Genomic DNA, 22,964 nt, shown 5'->3' with positions numbered 1-22,964 from the left:
TTAAAACCTGTTCCTTAGGCGTGTTCGTTCTCCTAAAACTGGCACCTTTTTCTTCCCCCCGCAGAACGAAGATGTCCGACCTCACATCAGAGACAGATTTCGCTTGCATGACTTGCTACCCCCAGATTAAAGCCTTTCGTCCCAGTACTGAAGGGGGAGAAAATGCAGGACCCTTTTGGACTAAAACAAAACATTGCCATTACTGTTGAAATTTTGCATTTTTGTACCCCGTCTTGCTTTTCTTATCTTTGGTGCCCAACAATAATCAAGGGTTACAGAAAGAGACTTTCTACACCTGAGATCGAATCCATTCAGTACAATACAGTACACCGCGGTAGGTAGGCTAGAACAGAAGAGTCTTTAGAACTAGTGCAACTCCGATGAAATTTTTTTATGTACAGGACATCTGCAGTTTATAAAGAATTCTGTTTCTGCCACCAGCAGTTTGACCTGTAGAAACACAGGATTTTATGATATAACAGAGATTGAAAATGGACTCTTGTTTTCTCTCTGTTCGGTGCTCTAAGTGGGTTTGTAGCCACTTTTCTGTTACTTTTAAGATTCTCATTTCAACAGGAATGGCCAGTAAAAGTTGTTTTATTTTTCCTGTTAAGGTTTATAACCTTTTTACATTTTTGACCTGTATTAGATTAGAGTTTCATTATGCATTCCTTTTAGTTGAGGCGCTTCATAGCTTTTCTGGAAATAGCCAAATTTTCTTAGTTTTTTATTAAACAGTTGGATGGCCGTTTTCCTGCTTCGTCTGCCTGCATACTGTATATTTGTTTAAAAATATTCTCTAGTTTTAGCCCACGTAAGTTTCATTTAGAAAGAAAACCCCTGCATTTATATTTTCTTTCTGTAATATTCTACTGTAGTTGAAATCTTTTCAAAAATCAAGAGACTGGCTAGATAAGAAGAATATAAGAATTACTAATATTCAGAATATTTTAAACCATTGTGATGGCATGTACTCGGACAGACGATATCTTGCAGTGGCACAACCAACTGACGGACAAGGAATACCTCAGACTGTGCTGTGCGTGCAGGTCTTGAAAGGAGAACTAGTCTGGTCACCTGTTAGGTTCGATGCAATTCAATTACCGCTGCCTTCTGTTCCCTCCAAGACGGAAGCGTTCTTTCTGCACAGTGGCTCAGTGTTTTCAGATGTTTTGCATGGGCTGGTGGTCCCTCTGTGGCACTCGGCGTTACAATCAGTTCTAAGCTCCGCGTGACAGCGCAGGCCCCTGGCAGTAACTATGCACAATCCTGTGGTACAGTACACTCCGCGCCACCGACGCAGCCAGCCTGCTATCATAGTGGTTTTCTATGCTATATGGAAATAGTCTTTCAGCCTTGGCTCTCTAATGCAGCTACTACAAGAGGCTGATATTTTTATAATGGTGTGTAATCTCCTTTTCAGGAGGCTTTTTATGGAAGGTATAATTTGTAAAAGTTAGGATGCTTTGCCTCTCGACTGCATTAACACGCCACAGGCTCAGACTGTTTTTGTGTAAAAGATGTCACAGAACGGCACTTTTTCTAAAGAGAAGTTTGATATTTTGTATGCTTGTTAAGAAAGTACAGTATTGGAAATTAAAGGTGGACAACTGATAATTGAGAAGTATGTCAATTAATTTTTTATGTATATTACCTGTTTACTTGTACAATTTTATTGTACAAATTACATGCAGCTTCATTTTCAAATGAGTCCTTAAAATAAGGAAAATCTTTTTAGGAAAACATTTAATTTTTGTATTTTTGATTTTAAAAGGCATGAGTTATGTCAACTTTTTCCAGTGTATTAATGAAGATTTTAACTTTTCATCAGGTTGAGTGTTTTCTTACTATATTATCTGTTGTGTATGTAGCTAGCACATTGTGTCACTGAACTGTTTAAAGAAATTAGCATGTAGAGCAAGCCTGTTTTGTGGAAAATCCTTATTCATTAAAAAAAAAAAAAAAGAAAAAAAATCATCATGGCAGATTTTCTGCAAAAAAGTGAAAACATTTGCAATTCAGAATACTGATTTTTTTTGTATTTAAAGAAAGGTATTTTGCTTGCAGGAAAGAAATACTACAGATTCATTTTAATGAGAATCTTTTAAATGTATTTATCTTTAGGGCATCTGGGCATCTTTACGCTGTTTGTCTTATGTCTTTATTGAAATAAAATGTACATAACATTACCTTTATATATGCTTTTGCGCAGACGTGTGAACCCTGTAACCATCCCCGTTCCTTCCTGTTTTTATGTCGATGAGACAGTTCTGGAAATATTTATAGATTTTGAAAATGGTCAGCTTGTATTTGAACTGCTACATGGTTTGCCAGCTATTTTTTAGCTGTTCGTTAAAATGTAAACCTAAATCTGAGATTTTTAATGAGCTTAACGGTGAATCCTTGTTTAAGGCGGAATTCTTGCAAATTTCTCCAAGTAATCGGCGTAATAGAACTGCTTTAAAATTCACTAGTCTACCAGAACGCAACGATTTTTGTTAAGTAGTTCATCGCTTTTCTCTGACTGTAAAAAGAGGTGATCATCTGTTCGAGTAGTGTCCTTAAACACGGGGTCCTATCTTTGGCTAAAACCATTCTAAAAGTGCTTTCTTTAGTTAAGGAAACCAAAGCATACATTGCACTTTACAGCTGTATCTGTGTTGTCATGATCAGATCAGTGAGGGAAATCAAAATGTAAATTGAGGGGTTTAGTTCTACGTAGATGCACACAAAAGTAACAGAGACTGCTTAGTAAACATATTAAATATTAATATTTTAATGCGCTGCAAGTCTGGTATTTATCATTCTGAACTTTCTTTGCAGAATGAGCCTACCTTCTTCAAAATATAAGTTCCTATTCTGGCATAAACGGTCTTTGCATGAAGCAAAGTTACAATCCATCAGGATCTATTTTTGTCTTACTGGTCTCGAGGGTGAGACGTAACGGTTTCTCTGACGTGAGCCGGGATCAAGCCGAGCGCACCAAACCTGACGCTGATAACGGGGGGGGGGGGGGTCTCAACTACGTGCATTCCTCGAGGCTTGAATGTAGGATTGCGCAATGTTAAGCAGTTAATCCTGTAGCTGTATCGTTTGTTCTAATTTGCTGTATTGTTAGAAAACACAGCGTCCTGGTTCCAAAAGGTCTGAATGATTTCATTTGCGGTCTTTTGCGTGATCGTGGTAATGGTGTTAGTTTTACGTGTCCACGTGTATTCCGTTCTAGGTTTGAGCGTTCTTGGTTCTGACAGCAAAATAATGTCTTTCATACATATTTTGGCAGTATGTATCCAATTTTTTTTTTTCCTGAAGTTGCTATATAGCTAGAATCGCATTCACCCTGGTATTACTGGCTTCTTTTCCACCTTTGATTCATTTCACCTTCCACCTCTGTAGGAAAACATCTTTTCATTACTTTTGAAATGTATCAGAAAGCCTGAATGTTTCAAGACTTGATTAAAAATCTCCCAAAGCAAGAGGGGTACCAACCAAAGGCACGCTAAGGAGACATATCTTCTTTAAAGAAAGCACCTAAATGTGTTATTGGAAGGAATGAGGTGTGGAAGTGCTGTGCTGGGGGAGAACCGAACGCAGCGCGGGCGGGGCGGGGCGGCTCAGGCTGCCACGGGCGAGCAGGACTGAGAAGCAAGTGTCCTTTCACAGCGCGTCGTCCCCCCTCCCCAAACGCAGCCCCGTCTGAGTCCGAGGGCGTCGTACCGACGGTTGGGTTGGCGCAGCTGAGAGAGCATCGAGCCCCGACATGGAGAGGGACCAGGAGGGAGTGGATGAGGAGAAGGTGGAGCGGGTGGAAATCTCATCAGCCCGACTGCTGCCAGCAGAACAGCAACGTGGGCCCACAGTCCGAAACAGCCTCTGAGAGCAGGGCGTGTCGGTTGGTTGGGTAAGGAAAGCTCTCCAGAAACACAAAAATATTGTGACTCTGCCGAGTAAATACCCATATTCCTTTATCTTTCCTCCTCGTTCCGGCTTCCTTATAGCATCGCATTGCAAACAGTACCCTTTGTTCTTGTTTCTCTAAAGCGACTTGATTCAACCACCTATCGTTAGTAGATTAAAAGTAGATGATGAGATTTATAACTACACAGTTTATACAAAAACTGAGGCGAGCCCCTGCCTGCAATGAGATGCCGGTATCGCAGGGGACTGTGGCTACGGACCCAGTCGTGCCCCTTGCCGTTGTTCCTCTTGCTCCTGAGGGAGGACTGGAGCAGCACCGAGTACGCCTAAGTGCGGGGAATTCGAAAAGTTACGTGTGCCTTCCTCTGTCCCCTCGCTCTGCTGTGCTCCCGTGAGGTTCCGCGCGAAGGACGTGGAGAGCACGCCCTGCGAAGCTACGATTTCAGTGTAGAACTGATGCTTGTGTAATTGAATCTAGTACAGGTAGCTAAACTAGAGCTTCATAGACTTCAAGAAGTCAAGGCCAGAAAGTCAACGTCCACAGCCTGTTGCCAGTCGACATTTAGCTTGACAATACCTACTGGTGTGATGCCAGCTCGGTTGGACACATTTGCTCCAGCAGGTGCCAAGAGAAACTAATCGCTATGCTATTAAAATAATGTCTTCCACTGCAAGTAGAGTGCTAAGTTAGAGGCAGTATTTTTCTGGTGAAAGGACTTCTGTGGATCCGTGTGGCAAAGACGACAGATGGTTCCTCCGGTCTGCAGTCACGCCAGTGCCATGTTTCGTGCCATTAAACTTCTTTAAACTCATTAGCAAAGACTGATACAAGAAGAAATAAAGCAATCGCGGTCACACAGGCGACGTGGTGAGCATCAGACCGCGATGCACAGCTAATTGTTCTTGGCCCTCGCCTCCTGGGAGTGAGGTACATGTCTTCGTTTTTAGAAGGCAGATGCCTCTTTCTGTGAGAAGTCATCTGTCCCGGGTGTTTCGTCGGTATCTTCGGGCAAAAAGATTGTTTTGAGGATTGGAGTTAAAGGGGACTTCAGCATCCGTTCTGTGAACAGTATGGAGTTGGAGCGTGAAGGCTGACAGAAAACCCAGAATCGCAGCGGAGCTGCCCCGCGGTCCGGGCTGGCGGGATGCTGCGAGGCTTTCTCTCCTTCTGCTCCTTCCCTCCACAGCTGCTTCCTTCTGCCAGCGCTGGTGCACGCACAGCCACGTGGTGAGCCTGCGCCGGGAGCTGATCCAGCCAGAAACTAACAAGGATGGAGCCAAGGAAGAGGAGAAAGGGGGACTGTGGCAATGAGGGCTCCAGGGCTCGGATCAGGTAAAGCTGCTGGGGAGTGGAAGCTAAGCGAAGGTTCACGGGAAGACAGTTTTTCTGGAAAAATAACCGTCGCATCGAATGCAGCTGGAGAACAGCGCCACTGTGATCTTGAAGACCTGAAGGACTGCTCTCAAAGATTTGATTACACCAAACCCACATCATTTCACATTTGCATCCTAGGTTCTTGATACTTAAATCCTAAACAAGTTGATAAGTGGCTGAAGAGAAGTAGCATAGGTGCATCGTTGTCTTAGCTAGTAGTCATAATTTTGTAAAAAAAAAAAATTTAAAAATTTAAAAAAACAAACCCAAAGCACTGGCAGCAAGCGTTTTTGTTTGGAAGCAAGCAAGGATGGTCTGCTAGGGATTGACTTGTACAGATTTTGTGAAGCACATCACTCTTCTGGTTGTCTTGACCGTGTAATGTAATACTGTTTGGCTTTATTTTTTTTTATACTTGCAAAAATGTCATTGTACTGATGAGCTGAATCTTGTAAAATACAGTTGGAAGAGAACTCGTGTTCTACAAATCTGTGTTTCTTCTGCAATCATTTCTAGTATATAGAATCATACAGATTTATATTAAATATTTATGCTCTGGCTGCTGTTTCCATGATTTTTAGCTGATGTTATCCTTCACTGAAGACTCTGTTTTCTGTAAAGCAAGGCATTTCTCATGGCAGTTTTCAGCCTTTAAAGCGGAGGGAAAAAAACTGCTGTGTATGTGATTTCAAAGCTAAGGATACTGGAGGTCAAAGAAGGAAAAAAAATAGATGTGGTTTATTCTTCTAAGATGGTCTTGCTTGAGTCTGATTTGCAATATGTGACACAGACTCCAGTGGGCGTCTTTTGTAGAATGACCACAAGGCTCCATCTCTCTCATTTTGATTTCTTTCTCCTCCTAAGCAGAAACCTTTAGACTTCCCCAAAACGAGAACTGTTTGGTTCCCTAGAAGGCCGCGGTTCCTCTGGCTCAGAGCTGTGCTGAGTGGGGTTTTTTCCTTTGTGCCACCATTTCCTCATCTATACAATGGGAATAATACTTTACTGTTTTAATCCAAATGTTTAAATTACTTTAAATGTGCTGTTTAAATACGTAGTATTTCTATATTTACCATGTTCCCCATCATCGCACAGCTCTTGGCACTGTCACGCTCGCCCTCCCGGCACACTGAGCTTGTGAAACTCTGGGTAGACTCTGTGAGGATCTAACTTAGGGCCTTATTTGGTCTATAGTTACGTCTCTGTCATTATTTATATTGTCTGGTAAGTGGGTAACAACAAAAAAAAGGATAAATTTGGACGGAATGTTTTTTTCTAGCTAACATATAGCATCGTGTATCATTCCGCTTGTTATTTGAAAGACACAGGTTTTTGTAAATTTATTCAGGCAAAATACATCCTTTTCCACTTAAATCATTCAGATTCTCACAGAAATCACAGCGCTGGGAGGTGGCAGTGACGTAAACCGGATGAAGTGAACCTTTCCAGCTTTTATGTATTTGGTGTTATTTGACAAGGTGGAAGGAAACAAGCCACCGAGGAGGCCAGCGAGGGCCTGGTCTGTAGAGCCCAGGCGCATGATGGCTTTGACGTTTAATCCCGAGGCAAAGGTGTTCTCCGCCCCTAACCCGCTCCACCAGGAGCACCCAGACGGCACGGAGCATCAACCACCACCAGGTTTTTGGCAGAGGTCTGCTCACCTCTTACCGAATCCGAGTGCTGGAGCCACCGAGCTCTCCCCCTTGCTCCTGTGGGCAGAGCAAGGGACCGGATGGGCCTGAGCGTTTCAATAAAACATTCCCTGGGGTCGGTGGGGACGAGGTTGGAGAAGAGCAATGACTTGCGGTTGGGGTTGTGTCCTGGGGCTGGCCAACGGCTCAGGCGACAGCATTTCCGTCCCTCATGTCTGTCTGCCGTCTGAGGACCGAGTGCTGCGTTGGTGGGCACTGAATTCTTGTAGCTGATCTTTACGCTTCTGCTCCGTTTGGTTAAGCTCAGCTACTGCGTTCCAGGTTTTTAGTAAAGGACTCGCCAATACTGCTCTGATGGTCACAAGGCCACGACCCCTCGGGGATCTGAGCTAAAAATCACACCCTAAGGAGCACCACGTGGATAAACTGTGAACGTGCCCTCTGGCTGCTAGGCTACAGGTGGTAGCCCTACCGCAACCATTTGCCCATGTTTTGTCCTGGCTGGTCACAAACCTAAAAGCTAGGAAATGGCTACGTCACAGCCTACCTTTACTATAAGCTTATCCTGTTACTTAGGGGATTAGGAGACACCTGACTGCAACATTCAGGCATCAGGCTTCAACTATTTCTTGTCTTCTCTCTCCCACTCAGCCATGTATGCAATCATCCCACAAACTCCTTGCGTTTCCAGCAGGACTGTGGAAGGCGGCCGAGCGCAGCCAGCCCAGAAGCCTCCCCCACACTGCGGGTGGGTTACGGCAGCGGAGCTGTGTCCCCGACTGGGACTCCGACCAACTCCATCCACCGCTTTCGCTGGAGCCCCGGAGAAGCGTTCCGTCACATCGCGATACACCTCTTTACTCAACAAGACATTGATCATCAGGTCGTGCATCGTCTCACCTAGCTTTATGAGGCTGCGCCGGCTTCCAACAGTAACATGTATTATTACAATTTGATTTAGATTATTTGCTGACAAGTGTGAAAGATGTTCAGATATCAGTATTGGAGGATGAATTTTTCCTCACCCTGTTCCCAAAGTCGTCTGAAGTGAAAGCAGCCGAAGGCAGAGCAGTGTTCAGCCCTTGCTAGTTGGGATGTCTGGATTTGTGCCTCTTGCTTCTTGCCTGGTTTCCAGTGTGTCTATCGATTAGAAATTATTTCAGTGTTGTGACAGAAGCATGATGCTTCCAGAAGATGACATCCAAGATGGCACAACAGGCTACTAAGGTCACGCATGGGAGTCCCTCAGCAAGCTAAGAGGGGTGCTGGCAGGGTACCTTAATGGGACGATGCTGATCTTGACGTTGTTGCTGTTAAACATTAACAACGCAGGTCCCAGAATACTTTAAAACAGCCACATTCATAGAACTCAGCAGTTCTGGACTGACTGAAAAGCAACAAGTGTTTAACGCATCAGTACCACTTTTTACAAAAGGAAAAGAAGAATCTGAGTCAGCTGAAGGAAAGTTGGGTGTTTAGTGGTCAACAGTTGGGGTGTTTTCCCGGCCTTTGCCTTTTGCTCTGTTTGAATTGTTCATTAATACTTTGAATGGGTAAAGGATCTTTAAAAGGGTGTGCTTCTCACTTTTTCTTCCCTAAGGAAAAAAGGAGACCTGGCAGGAAAGATGAGGGAATAAATTCAGATCACGCATCAGGTTAACTCCTAAATGAATTCCCCGATTAATACTTTAACATAATTTTCTCTGTTTTTAAAGAAACCTTAAGCTATTTCTCCCTTTTTCTAGCCCTTTGTATTCCATTTTTTGTGTCCATTTCTTACCTATTTTCAAGAATTGATACTTAAGAAACCGAGTTACTGAGTGGGACCTAGTGTTTCTTTCACTGTCGTAGAGCAGCCTGTCTGCAGCCTCAGATGAAGCCTGAGCACACAAGAACAGAAGGGGGGAACAGCCGCTGGAGCATCAGCTGGCAAAGCTCGCCCTGTCTGAGGCTAGTTTCTGGAAGCTGATGCTAGTTTTTGTGGTGTTGCGCCTATTTATGTTAAAGCTCTGGCATCTGCAGAGGGTGTGAGGAATGAGCCCAGTCTGCCCCAGGTTTTGCCTTTATTTGGAAGGATAGCTTTCAGGTTTGGGGCTGGATCCCCAGGCTCTTTGTACAGTAACGGTGGGGAAAGTGCTTGAAAATCACCGGCTGCCTTGTACGGAGGAGTTATGCAGGTGTGAAATGTCACTGCTTTAACCTCACCCGTGATAGGAGGTAGCAGCACGTGCTGAGTTTAGGCATGGTTATAGTCACGTAAAAAGTCTTATGGTAACACAGCTTCTTTCCTCTGCTTTAGAGGGCGATGTACCAGGGCACCTCCTGTAATAGCTGCGGTTCAAAACACTGCCCTCTTTATTCCCCTTGCGTGGATACACTCGAACGTGAGAAAGCAGAGGGAGCGCTCAGAGGGCGGCCGTCCCACCCGCCGGGCCCCGGGGCGAGGCGAGGCTCCCCTCACGCCCCAGGTGCCGCTCCGCGATAGCGCCGCCGGGTAAGGGGCCTCCCCCCGGCTGAGCACCGCGCCCAGAGGGCCTGAGGGAACCCGAGCCACCGGCGGGGAGATGACGGCCGGGGGCGATCCCGCTACCCGCCCTCCCGCCTCCATCCCTCAGCCCTCCCGTCATGGCGGCCGCCCTCCCTCAGCCCTCCCGTCATGGCGGCCGCCGCCCCGCCCCGGGCGTGGCCCCGGCGGTCCGCCACCGTCCCGGCGTGCCCCGCGCGTGCGGCGCTGTCTGGGGCCGCTCTAGCGCGGCTGCCTCACCGTGCCTGCTGCGAGCGGCGGCGGCCCTGCGGGGAAGATGGCGGCGGCGGAGGCGGCCGATTCGTGGGGTAGGTGTCGGCCGCCGCGCCCCGCCGCGCCCCCCGCCCGCCCGCCCGTTCGCTCGCTCGTTCGCTCGCTCTCACCCGCTCTCCTCTCCCCCACAGACGCCGACAGCTTCGAGGTGGTGGAGCCGGTGGCGAAGCGGCTGGTGCCGGGAGTGGCCGGAGACCGCTGGGCCGGCGAGGATGAGGAGGACGACGTGAAGGTGCGGCCGGGCGGGCCCTGGCCGGGCCGTGGCGGCGCGGCGCGGCGTGCGGCGGCCACGGGGGTGGCCGCGGCCCGGGGGCCGGCGGGGGAGCGGGGGGCGGCGGGGGAGCGGGCCGGGCCCGCGGCGGGCCGCCGCCATATGGTGCCGGCTGCGCGGGGGAGGCGGCCCCGGGCCGGGCCGCGCCGGGCGGCGGGTGAGGAAACCTCCCGCCGGGTGGGTCGGACTCGTCAGGCCGGCTGGATTCACGCCTCTCCGGTGGCGGGAGGCGCCGGCCCGGGGCGCGGGGGATCCCTCGGGGCGGCGGTGAGGGACCCGGGGGGCCGGCGGCGGGAGGCCCTCGGAGGCTGGCGGCCCCGCCTGGGTAGGCTCCCCTCGGGGGTGTTGGGCAGCGGTGGGTTGCGGGTGACAGCTTCGCCCCGCGCCCCTTAATCCCCGCTCAGCGCCGGCGTTTCTGCCTGCCGTTCGTTCCGGCCGTGTGGGGTCCGCCGGAGGAGAAAAAACCAGATGGACGGACGGACGGACAGACGCTTTCCGTGCCTGAGGAGACACCTCCTGTGCTCTGGGGGATCCACCTGCTGCTTCCCAGAAGCTCGCCAGGCTCCTGAGCGCTGTTCTGTGGCTGGCTGGTTTCCCCTTGCTTTCTGGAGCCTTTCAGATTCGTGGCTGTGAGCGTGATGCGCCGGGTGAGGCGTTAGGGTGGGAGCTAACGAAAGCGCTGCCGTCTTCGTGCTTCTGCTGTTGCCCAGGAACTTCTGTCTTGCAGCAGCACGCCTTTTCTGCCCGTTTCCTACTTCTTCACGCCCCCCAGGCCCCACCGCCACAGCTGGGAAGCGCAGCAGCCTGACTGTGCAGCGGCAGGTTTGGTAGTGCCCTGACCGCTTAAAATATGTTTACTTCAGGCACTATTTGGAACAGATTTTTGCCATGTTCAGAGTGGTGTCTGTATGGAATAGGCATTAAAATGTGCAGATGTTAGCTTTTGGTGCTTACGAAAGCAGACCTGCCTTAAAAGCTGGTTTTCTTCTCCTTAGTCCCAGCTGTCCCTTAGCAAGCCCGGGTGACTGAATGGTAGCGCCACAGGCGCCTCAGTTTGCTGCGTGTTCATGTGGACGGACAGTAGCTAAACGTTGCCAGGGATCATATAAGGAACATGCGTGATGAATGTCAGGAATGGAAATAGGTCAGCTGAAAAAGACCTTTTTGTTTCAAATTGAGCTGCTGAAATATCGTAATAGACGATCTCATGGTGACTTGGTCGCTATAGTGTGGCCACAGGGATGAAGCTTTCTGAAGCAGAGTATTGCTCCTTGCTGGGTGAGGACTCGCCGGGTTTGTTATTTAGGCTGCTGATTGTGTTAACAGAATCTCTGAAAAACGCCAACACAGCTGTCCTTGGAGCTTTGGGTAGCATTCTTTTTATAAATAGTATGGGAAAAATAGCTCATCTGCTCTTAAAAAAAAAAAAAAAAGGCTAATAAGTTTTTGTGAGTTAAAGGCTGGCTGTTTGCCTTCTTAAATTTAATAACACCCACACCCTAAGTTATAGGTGTCACAGCGGGCAAAATAAGTAAAGGTATCTCTGTATCCAGTAGCTACAGTCATTTGTGAAGAGTGTGGTTAGAATGTAACACCATCTGTATATATCTATATAATTCATATATGTGTATATATACACATATATGTCTTGGACTCGCCCTCTCTGTGAGGCTTGCTTTTCCTCCTTCCTTTGAAAGTGAGAAACTTTCCAGCTGCGATAGAATGTGTCCGAGGGAACTGGGCCCTGAAGTGTTGCTCTCCCTGGGACACCTGTGCTTCCTGGGGCTGTTCTGACAAAGGAACAAAGTTTTCCCACGTGAGGTGAGAACGCAGCCACTTAACTCTTTCCAAGGGATTATGGTTTTAGCACTGGAGCTGCATCTAGAGAGAAGGACCGGTCCGGCAAAGCAAGCTGTTTTACTTTCCTTTGATTTGCTCCTCCTGCATGAACACCGAAGATCACAGAGCCAAGCTTGGGAGGCGCTTGCTTTGGCTGTAGGTCCCGTCTTCGCAGGGTCTGCCTTGGGGACGCACCGCACCAGAAAAATGGCATGGGCTCAATTAGAAGCACAAAGTGCTTTGCTGACCATGAGTTTGTCTTCGGGTTGGTATTTCACACTTTTTGGAATGTGTTTCATATATTCAGATGCTGTAGTTTATTTTGGAAGGTTTTTTAGTAATGAACTTAAAATAACTGTTAAGTTCAGGAAACTTTGACTTCCCTGGGTTTAAAATTAGCCTCTTCATCAGTAACACAACTACTCTCTAGTGTTACCCCGAACATGAGCTTCCCAGAAGATGGGCCTCCTGCCAAGGAATTTTCGTCTATTTACGCTTGGGCAATTCCATGCTTAGCAAAGCCAGAAGTGGGAAATATATATGTCATCAGCCAGGCAACAGCCTTGGAGGTGCTGTGGTTGTTTCCCCTTGAAGGAGAGCTTTCAGGTTTAGCTGGGGATCTGAATGCTGGAGTACCTGTCACTGTCCAGTCGTGTCCTCTGCGTTTTGGGGGGGAATAATGTGCCTTATTGTAGGTTTAAGGTACATCTGACGGAGCATATGAAATCATAAGAGAGCTGAGCTCATCAAGGGTTTATTTCCATGAAATGGAAGTTGTTTTCAATAGCCTTATTTTAGGTAAGTACGTGTAAATGAGTGTTTTTGAAATACTTCAAAGTTTTAAGCTACTTCAGTGGATATATTTTGCGATAAAGATGTCCTCTTTGAATTACTTAGTATCAGCGCAAAGACAGCGCACTCTTGGAGGAAAGGAAAATTGCTTCGGTGCTGTATCCCGATGCCCTGATGAGGTTGGGCCAGGCGGCCTGCGGTCCCACTGCCCACTGAACCTTTATCATCTCGGCTTTGCAAGCTAAAACTGCCGCCGTGTGCGGCCCCGGGCAGGCGGGGCTAGTGGGAATGCAGTCTGCTGGGGGGAAGGAGTGCGTCCGTCACGTGTGGAAGTCCTTGCCTCTCTTATGTCTCCCAGCCCTAATAATGATGCGCAGTAGTTTCCTTCAATCCCATGAGTGCCTTTACGTGATGGACGGGGTGCCCTTCCTCGGGGGTCCTGCACCGTAAAATAATTCATTTTAAAATGTCTGAAGGACAGGCCAAGGGACAGGGCAGCGAGCCACATACAGCAGTGGTGGAGAGAGCTATTTAAGAAGTGGGTGTAACAAACTCTTAATTAGATATGAGCTAAAATAATGCTGCTCCAAATTCAAGTCAGCTTCTTGGAATGTGGAAGGGAAGCTGAATCCCTTACAAGTGCCAATTAGCTTGAGTGAGCTGGTAGATGAACATGGGTGTCTTCCTTGCTTGGATCAGCACATCGCAGTGAAATACCGAGTTCTTCCACCAATGTCTTATATTCTGCCACGCCAGTAGCAACCCTTAGAAGTTAATAAATGGCTTGCATGACTGCTCCGTTACTGTTGTGAGGTGGAAATCACAAAATTCAGGATTTATGGGGTTTAAGCTTACCTGTAACGGTGTACTGACAGTACATGTGATTTTTGTGTAAACTAGGTCTTGTCAAATGTAATCTCTTAAGCTTGCAAGTTGAGTTGAAGCAGGTGACTAAAATTAGATTCCTGTGAGGTTTCTTGGCTTTAACTCCTGCCGAGTGCCACATGATGTAACTTCAGATCAATTTTAGAGCATTGATTGCCACGCGGAGGCCATCCGCTTGAATTTGCAGTGGCGTTAGGACAGGAATATGTATTCCCAGAACCCTTACCCAGGTAACTGTCGGGAAGAAACTGCAGAATTACTGCTGGCAAAGTCCGCAGGTGACATCAGAAGGTCAGTTCTGTAGAACACGGTGCTTCCTCAGTATTTGGTTGAACCGTATGCGGTGTTTTGAAGCAAGGCTCATCCGCCTGGGAACAGGGCAGTGGTCATGTGGAGTGGGAGCCGGTGGCGCTGGAAGGAAGGAGGGCTGGGACTAGTGGCTGAGAAGCACCGTGAAGCCTGAACACGCTGCAAGTGAAAACTGGAGGCAGCTCCTGCAAACACCGCAGCTGAGACTGTTTGAGAACGCACTGGAGAGCGCGATGGCTGTTGGAGAACACTTAAGCGACTTATTCATGGGGAGAGTCTTTTGATACCTCCTTTGCTTATTAAAAAAGCAGTAGTTGTTGGTCAGAAACCGGTCTAAAACGTGGTCTTGTCACTGTTAGAAGTTGCCATTCCTGCCTAAAGCTGGGCCCCCTGCATTCTCCTCTGCTGCTGCTGCTTCCTCTGCTCTCAGCGGCGTTGGTGGCAGGTCTGGGTTAGCTTCACCCCTGCGTTGCGGTTCCACGTGCAGCCGCTCGAATGCTTTTCCTGGCGCAGGGGAGAGGGGCAGCCTGGCGTCGGCCAGCTACGGGGAGGGGTCTTGTGGTGGTGGCGACAGCGTGTCCTGGCTGAAAACGGTTCCAGCCGAGTTGTCTGTTTCTGGCGGTGGCTGTACTACAAGCGTGCATCCGATGGCGTTCCCATGTCGTGTGACACAAGGAATTAAAATAAACTCGTGTTTTACTGTGGGCGTTGATTTGACTGTTCGTGATCTTGCCTTCGCAACTCCTTTGACGTGAGCCTTCTGATCCTCTGAGTAAAAGCTGCCTCTTTCATGGTAAGAACTGCTCCTGAAACATCTTGGTCAGCTCCCAAAGGCAGCGCCCTTGTACAGCACTCATGACTTCCTCCCTCCAGTACGCCTCCTCGCTCCAGTACGTAAGAATAATGGCTGGCTGAGCGTTTACAGAGGTTATATGTAAGCTACTGTTCTTGGTATTTGTTGCCTGAACAAGGTAGAAAGTATCTGTAAAAGAATATTAATTAAAACTTATTTTGTAGGATAACTGGGACGATGAAGAGGAAGAGGAGGAAGTAAAGGAGACAGAGATAAAACAAGGTAAGACTTCAAAGGAAGACACGGCTCTGTGTGCAGCATCAGACCAGACGGCGGTTTTGTTCTGAGTGTACCCGAAGAATCAAACCCGCTTTCCGTGGGGTCGGTTTTGTTTTTGACAAAGCGCGTCTTTTAACTCTGTGTTCAGATCCCAGTAACTGAACTCTGTGGCCTTCGCTCTGACAGGCGTTTCTGTGGGCGCTGAAAAAAGAAGTCGGTAGACCTCTTGAGAGCTGTGTTTTTCAATGTTTTACAGAACCAAAAGTTTCAGAAAAAAAGAAAATAGCAGAAAAAATAAAAGAAAAAGAAAAGCTACAGAAGAAGAAGCAAGAGGAGCTTAAAAAAAGGGTAACTGTTCTGGGCCTCATAAACTTCAGAGGGCAGGCTTGATTTTTTGGGTGGGTTGGTTTTGTTTTGGTTTTTTTTGAGGTTGAACAAGACCTGTAAAGATCTTGACTATTCTGATAAAACAAACTTAAGTCTTGTACTTAATAACATCTGGGGGACGCTAGCTTTAATTTCTCTGCAGTTTACTTAGCCAGGTTATTGAAATGCTGCTTTTCACCGTTCCGTTTGTATGCACCTCATGATAAAACGTGCAGTTGTGAAGCTTAGAACTAAGGTGTTTCTTCCTACTTCTTGTTTAATAAGTTGTTCATTTTACAAGGTGGCGTCGTTCCGCGGTACTGGGGAGGTTTTCGGGTGTGCACGTGCTTGAGGTGTACTGACTTCAGGCAGAAGCAAGCCAGGCAGGCGGCACTGGGAAGAACGTGCTTTCTTGTACTGCCTCTGCTCAAGGGTGAGAAACGTAACGTTCTCCCTGTGTACATTCTTTAATTCAGTTAGAGGCGCCAGAGGAGCATAAAGAACTTACACCAGAAGAACAGTTAGCAGACAAACTACGACTAAAGAAATTACAAGAGGAGTCAGACCTTGAGTTAGCAAAAGAAACATTCGGTAAGTGTGCTGTGCCCGAGTCGATGCAACCGTGGCGTCACGAAAGCTCTAAATAAAACTGTTACGTGTGGGTACCCTGCAGAAACACCCGAGCAGGGATTCACTGCTGGAGCACGGGTGGGTTGTGTTGCTGAGAATGAAGAGGGGTTTGAATTCAAACGACTGGAGGCGTGCCCTGGTACCAAGGGCTAATTGCAAGAACCTCAAAAGCATCTTTAGAGTAGAAGGTCCTTTTTCTCAACATGTCGTGCTAGGAGGTCACAGGAAAAAGATGGCTGACTAGATTTTCCAACGTGTCGGTATTTCTGGTAAAAAGATGAGTGTGTAAAAAGGAGTCAAAAAAAAAAAGTGCTGTCTCCTAATGTTCTGTGGCGCTTTACAACAGGGATTTAATGAGGCTTTGGACGAGCGTGGCACAGCGTAACTCACGCACGCTTTACTCCAGGCGATCTGTGTAATAAGCTGGGTGTTGAGAAAGGCGGTTAAGTTAGTGGAATGAGCTTGTTCCTTGGCGTAGATGAAGTAGACTTAAAGCAGATCGTTCTGGTTTTGTGCTTTGACAGAACTAGCAAAGATACTGATTCATAGCAGCATTCTTCAAACATGAAAGCGCGTTTCCTTGATTATAGTGAGTTACACAGCTTATTACTCAGTGGGAATTCTGCTCTGCGAGTCTTCTGAAAGAGCGCAGTGCCTTGGGGGGGTGCGCTGAGTACAGCCGCCAAGAACCAACTACGTTTTGTGCTGAAGAGCTTGAGACAGGAATTCTTTAAGGGGAAAGGGGCTTCGCGTAGCGCACGTTGCTCCCGAGGACAGGAATAGCTGGTTCACGTTACTAAGCTCTGCAGCAAAACCTCTTTCCGTACAGGCTGGTAGCTCAGGCTGTTAGCTTTTGTCTGGCAGAGGCCAGAGGGAGGCGAGTGAGCAAACCTCGGCTTTGGCTTTGTAAAGCTTCGGTGGAGGGAGGAACTGAATGAGAGCCAGGTTACTTGTTTCCTCTGGTGTCACCTCTTGGGGATCACAGCCGATGTTCTCTGTAATACCTCTGTCTTCCCCTGCAGGTGTAAATAACACTTGTGGAATAGATGCCATGAATCCCTCTTCAAAAGATGACTTCACGGAATTTGGCAAACTACTAAAAGAGAAAATTACACAGTATGAAAAATCGTTACATTACGCCAGTTTTTTGGAAGCATTAGTTCGAGACGTATGTATTTCATGTAAGTGAAGTGAAAGACATCCTACGACACGCTGCTACCAAACTGCAACGGAGTTGATATTGAAAACGTGCTGTTATAGTGACCCTTAAATCCAGATTGATCCGTGCAGTTTGTACTAAACAAAGTGTCGATCTGTTTCACGGACGAGTGTCCGATCCCATTCCCACAAGCTTCAGGACAACTCGTGCGCTTGTACGAGAGTTGCTCTTTCTGTGTGTCCGTTAAAGGCAGTTGTTTGAAAAAGTGTGAGATTTTATACTGATGTAAATCTTGTGTGTTTTTCTTGAAGCCACTTCTAAAATACTAATACTACCAAAACTGTTCTCTGAGCCAGGTAACTTGAGAAGCTCATTTGGAAGGAAACTATTATAAAATTGAGTTCACGTAATTGTGGGACTCTGGAATTATTCTGGAATTCAACGTGTAACTATACAGAGATAAAACTACCTTAAACTCCTCCCCTGCTCTGGTAGGCTGAAGGCCTTGGGGAACCCATTGCTCGCCCTCTTTCCCTGTCCCGTACACGTGTTGCCTGTCAGGGAAGCAGTAACGTGATACTGTCAGCGCTGTGCCGATACCACGAGCACGGCCGATGAGCCCAGAACATGGATTCCAGATCTTCTAAAGTGAAGGGCTCGCAACCTCTCAGACCATTTATTGTTCATAATTTGTTAATCCACTGCTCCTTTTGATATGTTTCACTGTATTTGACTGTATCCGTATTTTACTGTTCAAATGCCGCCTCATTAAGACTTTTGTGTTCACTAATCCTTAATTTGCAAGTTTTACCTTCTAGAACATTCAGGCTGCTCACTAGGGACTGCCTGAGATAGTGATTGTAAGGACCAGAATTCCCCAGCCTGTATTTTGCTCATTTAAAGCGAGTAATTGCCGTAGTCACCGCTAGTGCCTGTTTCTAGTTTTTAGAGAATGTTGACATTAGATGGTTTAACTGCCTTCCAAGAACAACACTGATGAGGAATCTTTTTTTTTCCCCCCCCGATGTAGTGGAAGTTGATGATTTGAAAAAGATCACAAATACTTTGACAGTACTATGCAGTGAAAAACAAAAACAAGAAAAGGTAAGACACTGTTTGTGCCGCAGTAACGATACCCGCTAACGGCGCCGATCTGGAAAACGGGAGTAGTCTCACACTGACGCGAACTGCTGGTTTGTCGGGGGTAGTAGCAGGAGATTAAACGATAACCTTGGATACTGGCTTAGTGTTAAATCCTCTTCACTCTGTGAGGTAATCGGGCGTTGACAGAATCTAGAGATCACAGGGAAAACCTTGATAACTGACAGAAACGTTACCTGCGCGCTAACCGTGTTACCTTTTGTGCTGTCTTGGAGTTACAAGGGTTTATGCCCGTATCCTGAAGACAGAAGCCAGCCTCACTGAGAGGTAAATGGTGGTATAATGCCTTCTCTGTACATAAGCACGAACGTAAATCTTTGCCAAAGTTTGGGATTTTGAACAGCAGGTGACTGGGGTTTTTAGACTGTTGTGCAAATAAAGGAGCAGTAACTGCACAGGCAAGGAAGAGTAAGTTTTAAAAAGCGATGGAGTAGTTTAACTGATGCTTACATGATGTAAAACATTGCGTTTCGTAGCATGTGTGTTAAAGGTTGGAGCTCAGTGATTGTTAGGTAGCAACAAATCCCACTACAGTCATATGTTTGGTGTGTTTTAAATCAAACTGGAGGTTTGGTAGGAAGCAAATGGCAGAGCGTTGTCAAAGTCAGTCCTAACTTGGACACGTAACACGGGGATCCTCTCGGACACAGGCTGTCGCCGTGGCAGGTGCTGCCGGTGGTAACTCCCGGCTCTGAGTGAAGCACCTTAACGCAGAACAGGCTGTATGGGCAGGGTTAGCACGTTACGGCTGGAGTTTGGCAACGTGATATGCTTTCGCCAACGTGAACTGCACTTTGGAGAGGAGCCTGTGACTTGCTGAGCCAAACAAGTTTTGAAAGAAAAAGTGTGTGTGCTTCCTGTTTTTATACTCTTTCTCTCCTGGCTTTTCATGTAAATTAGCTTGCTCAGCCCCTGAGGGCTGCGAGTACACCGGGCCGGTGAGGAGGAGCCTTACTGTGAAATGCTCTGTAAAGGTTGTTTAGGACTCCCATTTTTTGGCAAGGAAGACATTCGGCCACTATGGTGATAAAAGCCACACCACGCTCCTTAACTAAATCGTTAATTTCACAAAACTAAACACCAGGCTCTGCATTTACTTATTCTGCTTGTTTAGAGTCTAGGTACAGTAGGGTGAAAGGCAAAGGCACGGGCAAGCAAGCCCGTGAGGCGGGGAGTGGTGGGGCGCCTGCGACCGTCACAGCTTCCCCGTGGTAGGTCGCACCAGGGATGAAATGCAGCGGTAGGAATCGTTGCCAACAGCGCGCCCACGGCGTGGGTGTGCGAGTACTCGTACCCGCAGGCATGCCGTGGTGCTCTAATCGGAGTGGCGACACTCCTGTGGGTTGTAAAGTAACCGTGCTCTTCCTCTTTAAGCAGAATAAAGCCAAAAAGAAGAAAAAAGGTGTTGTGCCTGGAGGTGGTTTGAAGGCTACTATGAAAGATGACCTGGCTGATTATGGAGGATACGATGGAGAATACGTACAAGACTTTGAAGACTTCATGTGACATTTATCTCCCCTTCTGTTGTCTTTCTGTTGCCCATAATCCCTTAAACATGTAGCACAACTTCTTTTCCTTTAAATTCTGCCAAATGCTACAATCAGAGTTGCAGTATGTCCGTGCTGGTGGTTTCGCTCGTGCCGGGTCCGTGCTAAAGCACTGGGCGACCCGTGCTGCGTCGGGGGTTAGAATGAAGACATTTAAAAGCTACAAAGATGGCAGTGAAACACCCCAAAATTCTGATAATGGTAACCGTTGCTATTTGATTTTATAGTAACAGCCACTCAATTGGCAATGAATTTCGACGAGGCGAAGTATCTTTACCAGCACAGTTCAGTGACATGGCCTTAACTGTACCTCTCGAGTGACTTGTTTGACGAACAAAAAGCAGTTTGCAGCAAGGGCATGGTGTGCACTTAGTATTACAGTTGCTTTGTCTTAAGTTAGAGCTTGAGGTTTTCAGTATATTGCGAAGGGGGAACGCGCTAACTTCGGCCCGAGGACGCCGCACCTGGCACCGCACCACTTGGGATAGCCGCCAAGTCAAAGCTTGGCATGGGAGCAGCGTACTTGGTGGGGCGGGATGAGGAAAGAGTTGCTTATTTGGGAGGAAAAAAACACTTGTGTCTTGAGTATGAAATTTAGTTTCCAGTCAGCTAAATTCCTACTAATGCAGCTGTATGGGGTGGGTAATCTTTAACAGTTAATTGCCTGGTTTAAGTGTTAAAAAAAAAAACAAAACACCACCCCCCCCCCCCCAAAAACACAAGACTTCCTTTTGGCCTCTCGTGGGGTGTGGTAGGTCTTTCACAACTCAGCCATTTTCTTTCATTTAAAAACAAAACTTGCTTAGCAAACTGCAACAGTTACTACAGTTGGGCAAATTGTTATGTTAACAATTATGACATCTGCAATGTTTTATAAAGCAACTAATTTAATAAAAATCACTATTGAGGACTTCACTACGGCTGCCTTCGGACCAATTCTTTTAGTGTCTTAGAATGAAAATACTTGGGGTGGTGGAGCTGCAGAACAGGCGTGTGCTGGGCAGGTGGTGCTAGGCCTAGCCTTTGGCCTGACTTCCAGCTTAGCTGGCCTCGGAGGGGCACGGCTGCGTCCTTGTGAAGCGGCTGCTTCTCGGTAAGCCCTTGCAGGTGCTGCCGGCAACAGACCACTTTTTGGACTGCCATAATCCAAGCGCCGCCATGACGCACTTTAGCTTTTCTGCCCCCAGAACGGCTGCGCCCGTGCCTCGTACCTACCTCAGGAATATTTTAGGGTGGCCCTTATCAGTGCAAGCAGCTATTTTATGCCAACTGGCAGCTGCCATTATCACAAGCACCCTGCAGTTGCAACTTGCGGGTCGCTCCCATGCTGGCTGGGGTATGTGTGTGCTTCCAAAGGCAGGCGTTCTGCCAGAGCCTCCCCGGTGCTGGTGGTCCCAAAGCTTTAAAGGCTCGGGGAGCGCGAGGCTCAGGAGAGCTCAAGGGTCTCCTTTCCTGCCAGGAACTTTAAAGTTCAAGTGAAAAGCTCGCTAGCCATTATTTAACTTAGCCTAAGCGCAGCTGGCTCAGACTTAATTTGTTCTTATGAGGCTGACCAGAACTGGCATTTTAAATCGGGGTCTGCTCAGGAATAATCCGCCCGACATAAAACGTTTTACTTATCAGCGGAGCTGGGACTTGTGCTGTGTGTAACTGTGTCCAACTTCTAGCACTGCCAGACCAGCTTTGCGCTAAATACTGTGCAAGTCAATGCTTGTCATGTGCAGTGGTCACTAGCATGAAAATGGTCAGCCACCAAAAAGAGACTAAGCTATGAATCCAAGCTAGCAGCTCTTTGCTAATTAACCGGGTTGCTATGGCAATTGTATTCTTGCTAGGCTAACGTTTAGAGCTAGTACAGTAGTGCTCCTTAATTTTCCTTAAAAAGCTGGCTGGCTGTCACCGTCAGCTGCCAGCCAGCCCCGCTTCGGGCAGGAGGTGACTTTGGGTTAGCTGGAAGCTCCACAGGCTGCATTTATTTTGGGGAGCAAACAGAATCCAAGCTGGAACTGGGTGTCTGCCTGAAGCGCTGGCCAAGTCTCAGCCCCCTCCCCAGTTAAATGAGACCCAATCTTGCAAACTTGCCAGCACATCTAAGTGGCAGAATGCTCTGGCCGCCGGCTCCTGACGGGGTGGCGAGGCCAGCTGCCTGCCCAGCAGGGCTGCCTACGCCTGGAAACAAGTTAAAATTTAATAACCATAAGAATACATTTGTATGTGATTCCTCCTTATACTCCAGGACAGCAGCAAATTAAGTATGTGCTGTTCAGAGATGTACGAGACTTTCACCTTATCCCTAGGCTTGAAAACAAAACCAGGCTCATCAGACTGGAACCAGGGAACGGATTATCCTAGAATCTGTCTAAAGCTTCCTCCTGCTTATTTCACTGTCAATGACATGGATGTTCTGCACATTCGGTTTCAGCCCCTTGTTGCGTTAGATGCGATTCCTGGGGTGAGCTGTCATCCAACACCCCTAATTTAAAGAGTTGCTGGATCTCTGTGGTTCGTCACCAGCTGCGCCAGGCTGCGTCTGCTGGTTAGTGAAGGATTTTCTAAACAGTAGGATTTATTATACAAAACACACTTTTAGGTTTAACACAGTCTCAAGATTTTAAATATTTACAACGCCCACCAGTTTTCTGGAGCAACTTTCACGCAGCAGCATATCCTTGTAAGCAGGTAATTGATAAAAATATCCACTAAAGAATCCGCACTAACCCTGCAGGAGGCTGCAGCCGTGGTACCCGTCAGGGCCAGCCTCTGCCTCGTGGAGGTTCGAGTCTAGTTCGATAACATATCGTTAAGGCAGCAGCCAGTCTGTGCATCCTTCAGAAGCGTATTTACCACGTCGTAGAACTTGTTATCGTAAGCCAGTCTGTAGTACGTGTAGATATCTTCGCAGTAAGTGAGCAGCTTCTTCAGATTTTTCAGCGCAGCATCGGTAGGTGGGTGTTGCTTAACTCTGAAAATAATTGTACATATAATTGAGCTGGAAAGGCTTCACAGACAACGGTTATAAGACTATCTTGCTACAGAACTGTAGGAACTCTATTTCCTACAAAGAGGTTGTGCTCAGCATGTACTTTGGATTCTCTTGGTTCTTTATTTTGCTCCAGTTCATTCTAAAATAAGATGTGATCTGACCGGCCCTAAGGCACCCTATTTATCCAGCTCAATAAAAATGATAGATC

The 22,964-nt window shown here is 47.3% G+C and overlaps 3 protein-coding genes and 1 long non-coding RNA gene across 7 annotated transcripts in view; 2 read left to right on the top strand and 2 right to left on the bottom strand.

The window, feature by feature from the left end:
* Window positions 1-2,195, top strand: part of CTDSPL2 (CTD small phosphatase like 2) — a 43,942-nt gene extending 41,747 nt beyond the window's left edge. For all 3 annotated transcript variants that reach the window (XM_075100859.1, XM_075100857.1, XM_075100858.1), the window contains exon 13: window positions 65-2,195. In XM_075100859.1, the coding sequence (XP_074956960.1) occupies window positions 65-130 (66 nt within the window). In that variant the 3' untranslated portion in view covers window positions 131-2,195. The remainder of the gene's footprint in view (window positions 1-64) is intronic.
* Window positions 2,196-5,525: 3,330 nt separating this feature from the next.
* On the bottom strand, window positions 5,526-9,938 carry LOC142060536 (uncharacterized). The gene is made up of 2 exons (XR_012661795.1): window positions 9,853-9,938; window positions 5,526-8,558 (listed from the first exon to the last, which is right to left on the bottom strand). It is a non-coding gene; the product is annotated as an uncharacterized LOC142060536 (long non-coding RNA).
* On the top strand, window positions 9,617-20,688 carry EIF3J (eukaryotic translation initiation factor 3 subunit J). Of its 2 annotated transcripts, none has more exons than XM_075100864.1 (8): window positions 9,617-9,777; window positions 9,874-9,974; window positions 14,856-14,913; window positions 15,167-15,258; window positions 15,753-15,867; window positions 16,929-17,087; window positions 18,096-18,169; window positions 19,604-20,688. In XM_075100864.1, exons 1-8 carry the CDS (start codon window positions 9,747-9,749, stop codon window positions 19,730-19,732), a joined length of 759 nt encoding a protein of 252 aa, XP_074956965.1. In that variant the 5' UTR covers window positions 9,617-9,746; the 3' UTR covers window positions 19,733-20,688. The 2 variants fall into 2 exon arrangements, with proteins under 2 accessions (XP_074956965.1, XP_074956964.1); XM_075100863.1 differs by having other exon boundaries at window positions 19,601-20,688.
* Window positions 20,450-22,964, bottom strand: part of SPG11 (SPG11 vesicle trafficking associated, spatacsin) — a 37,080-nt gene continuing 34,565 nt past the window's right edge. Inside the window, exon 40 of the mRNA XM_075100856.1 lies at window positions 20,450-22,735. Within this exon, the coding sequence (XP_074956957.1) occupies window positions 22,555-22,735 (181 nt within the window). The 3' untranslated portion in view covers window positions 20,450-22,554. The remainder of the gene's footprint in view (window positions 22,736-22,964) is intronic.

Source organism: Phalacrocorax aristotelis, chromosome 7 (genome assembly GCF_949628215.1).
Source record: "Phalacrocorax aristotelis chromosome 7, bGulAri2.1, whole genome shotgun sequence".
In the NCBI taxonomy this organism is placed as follows: Eukaryota; Metazoa; Chordata; class Aves; order Suliformes; family Phalacrocoracidae; genus Phalacrocorax; species Phalacrocorax aristotelis.
This window is presented reverse-complemented; position numbering and strand designations above follow the sequence as displayed.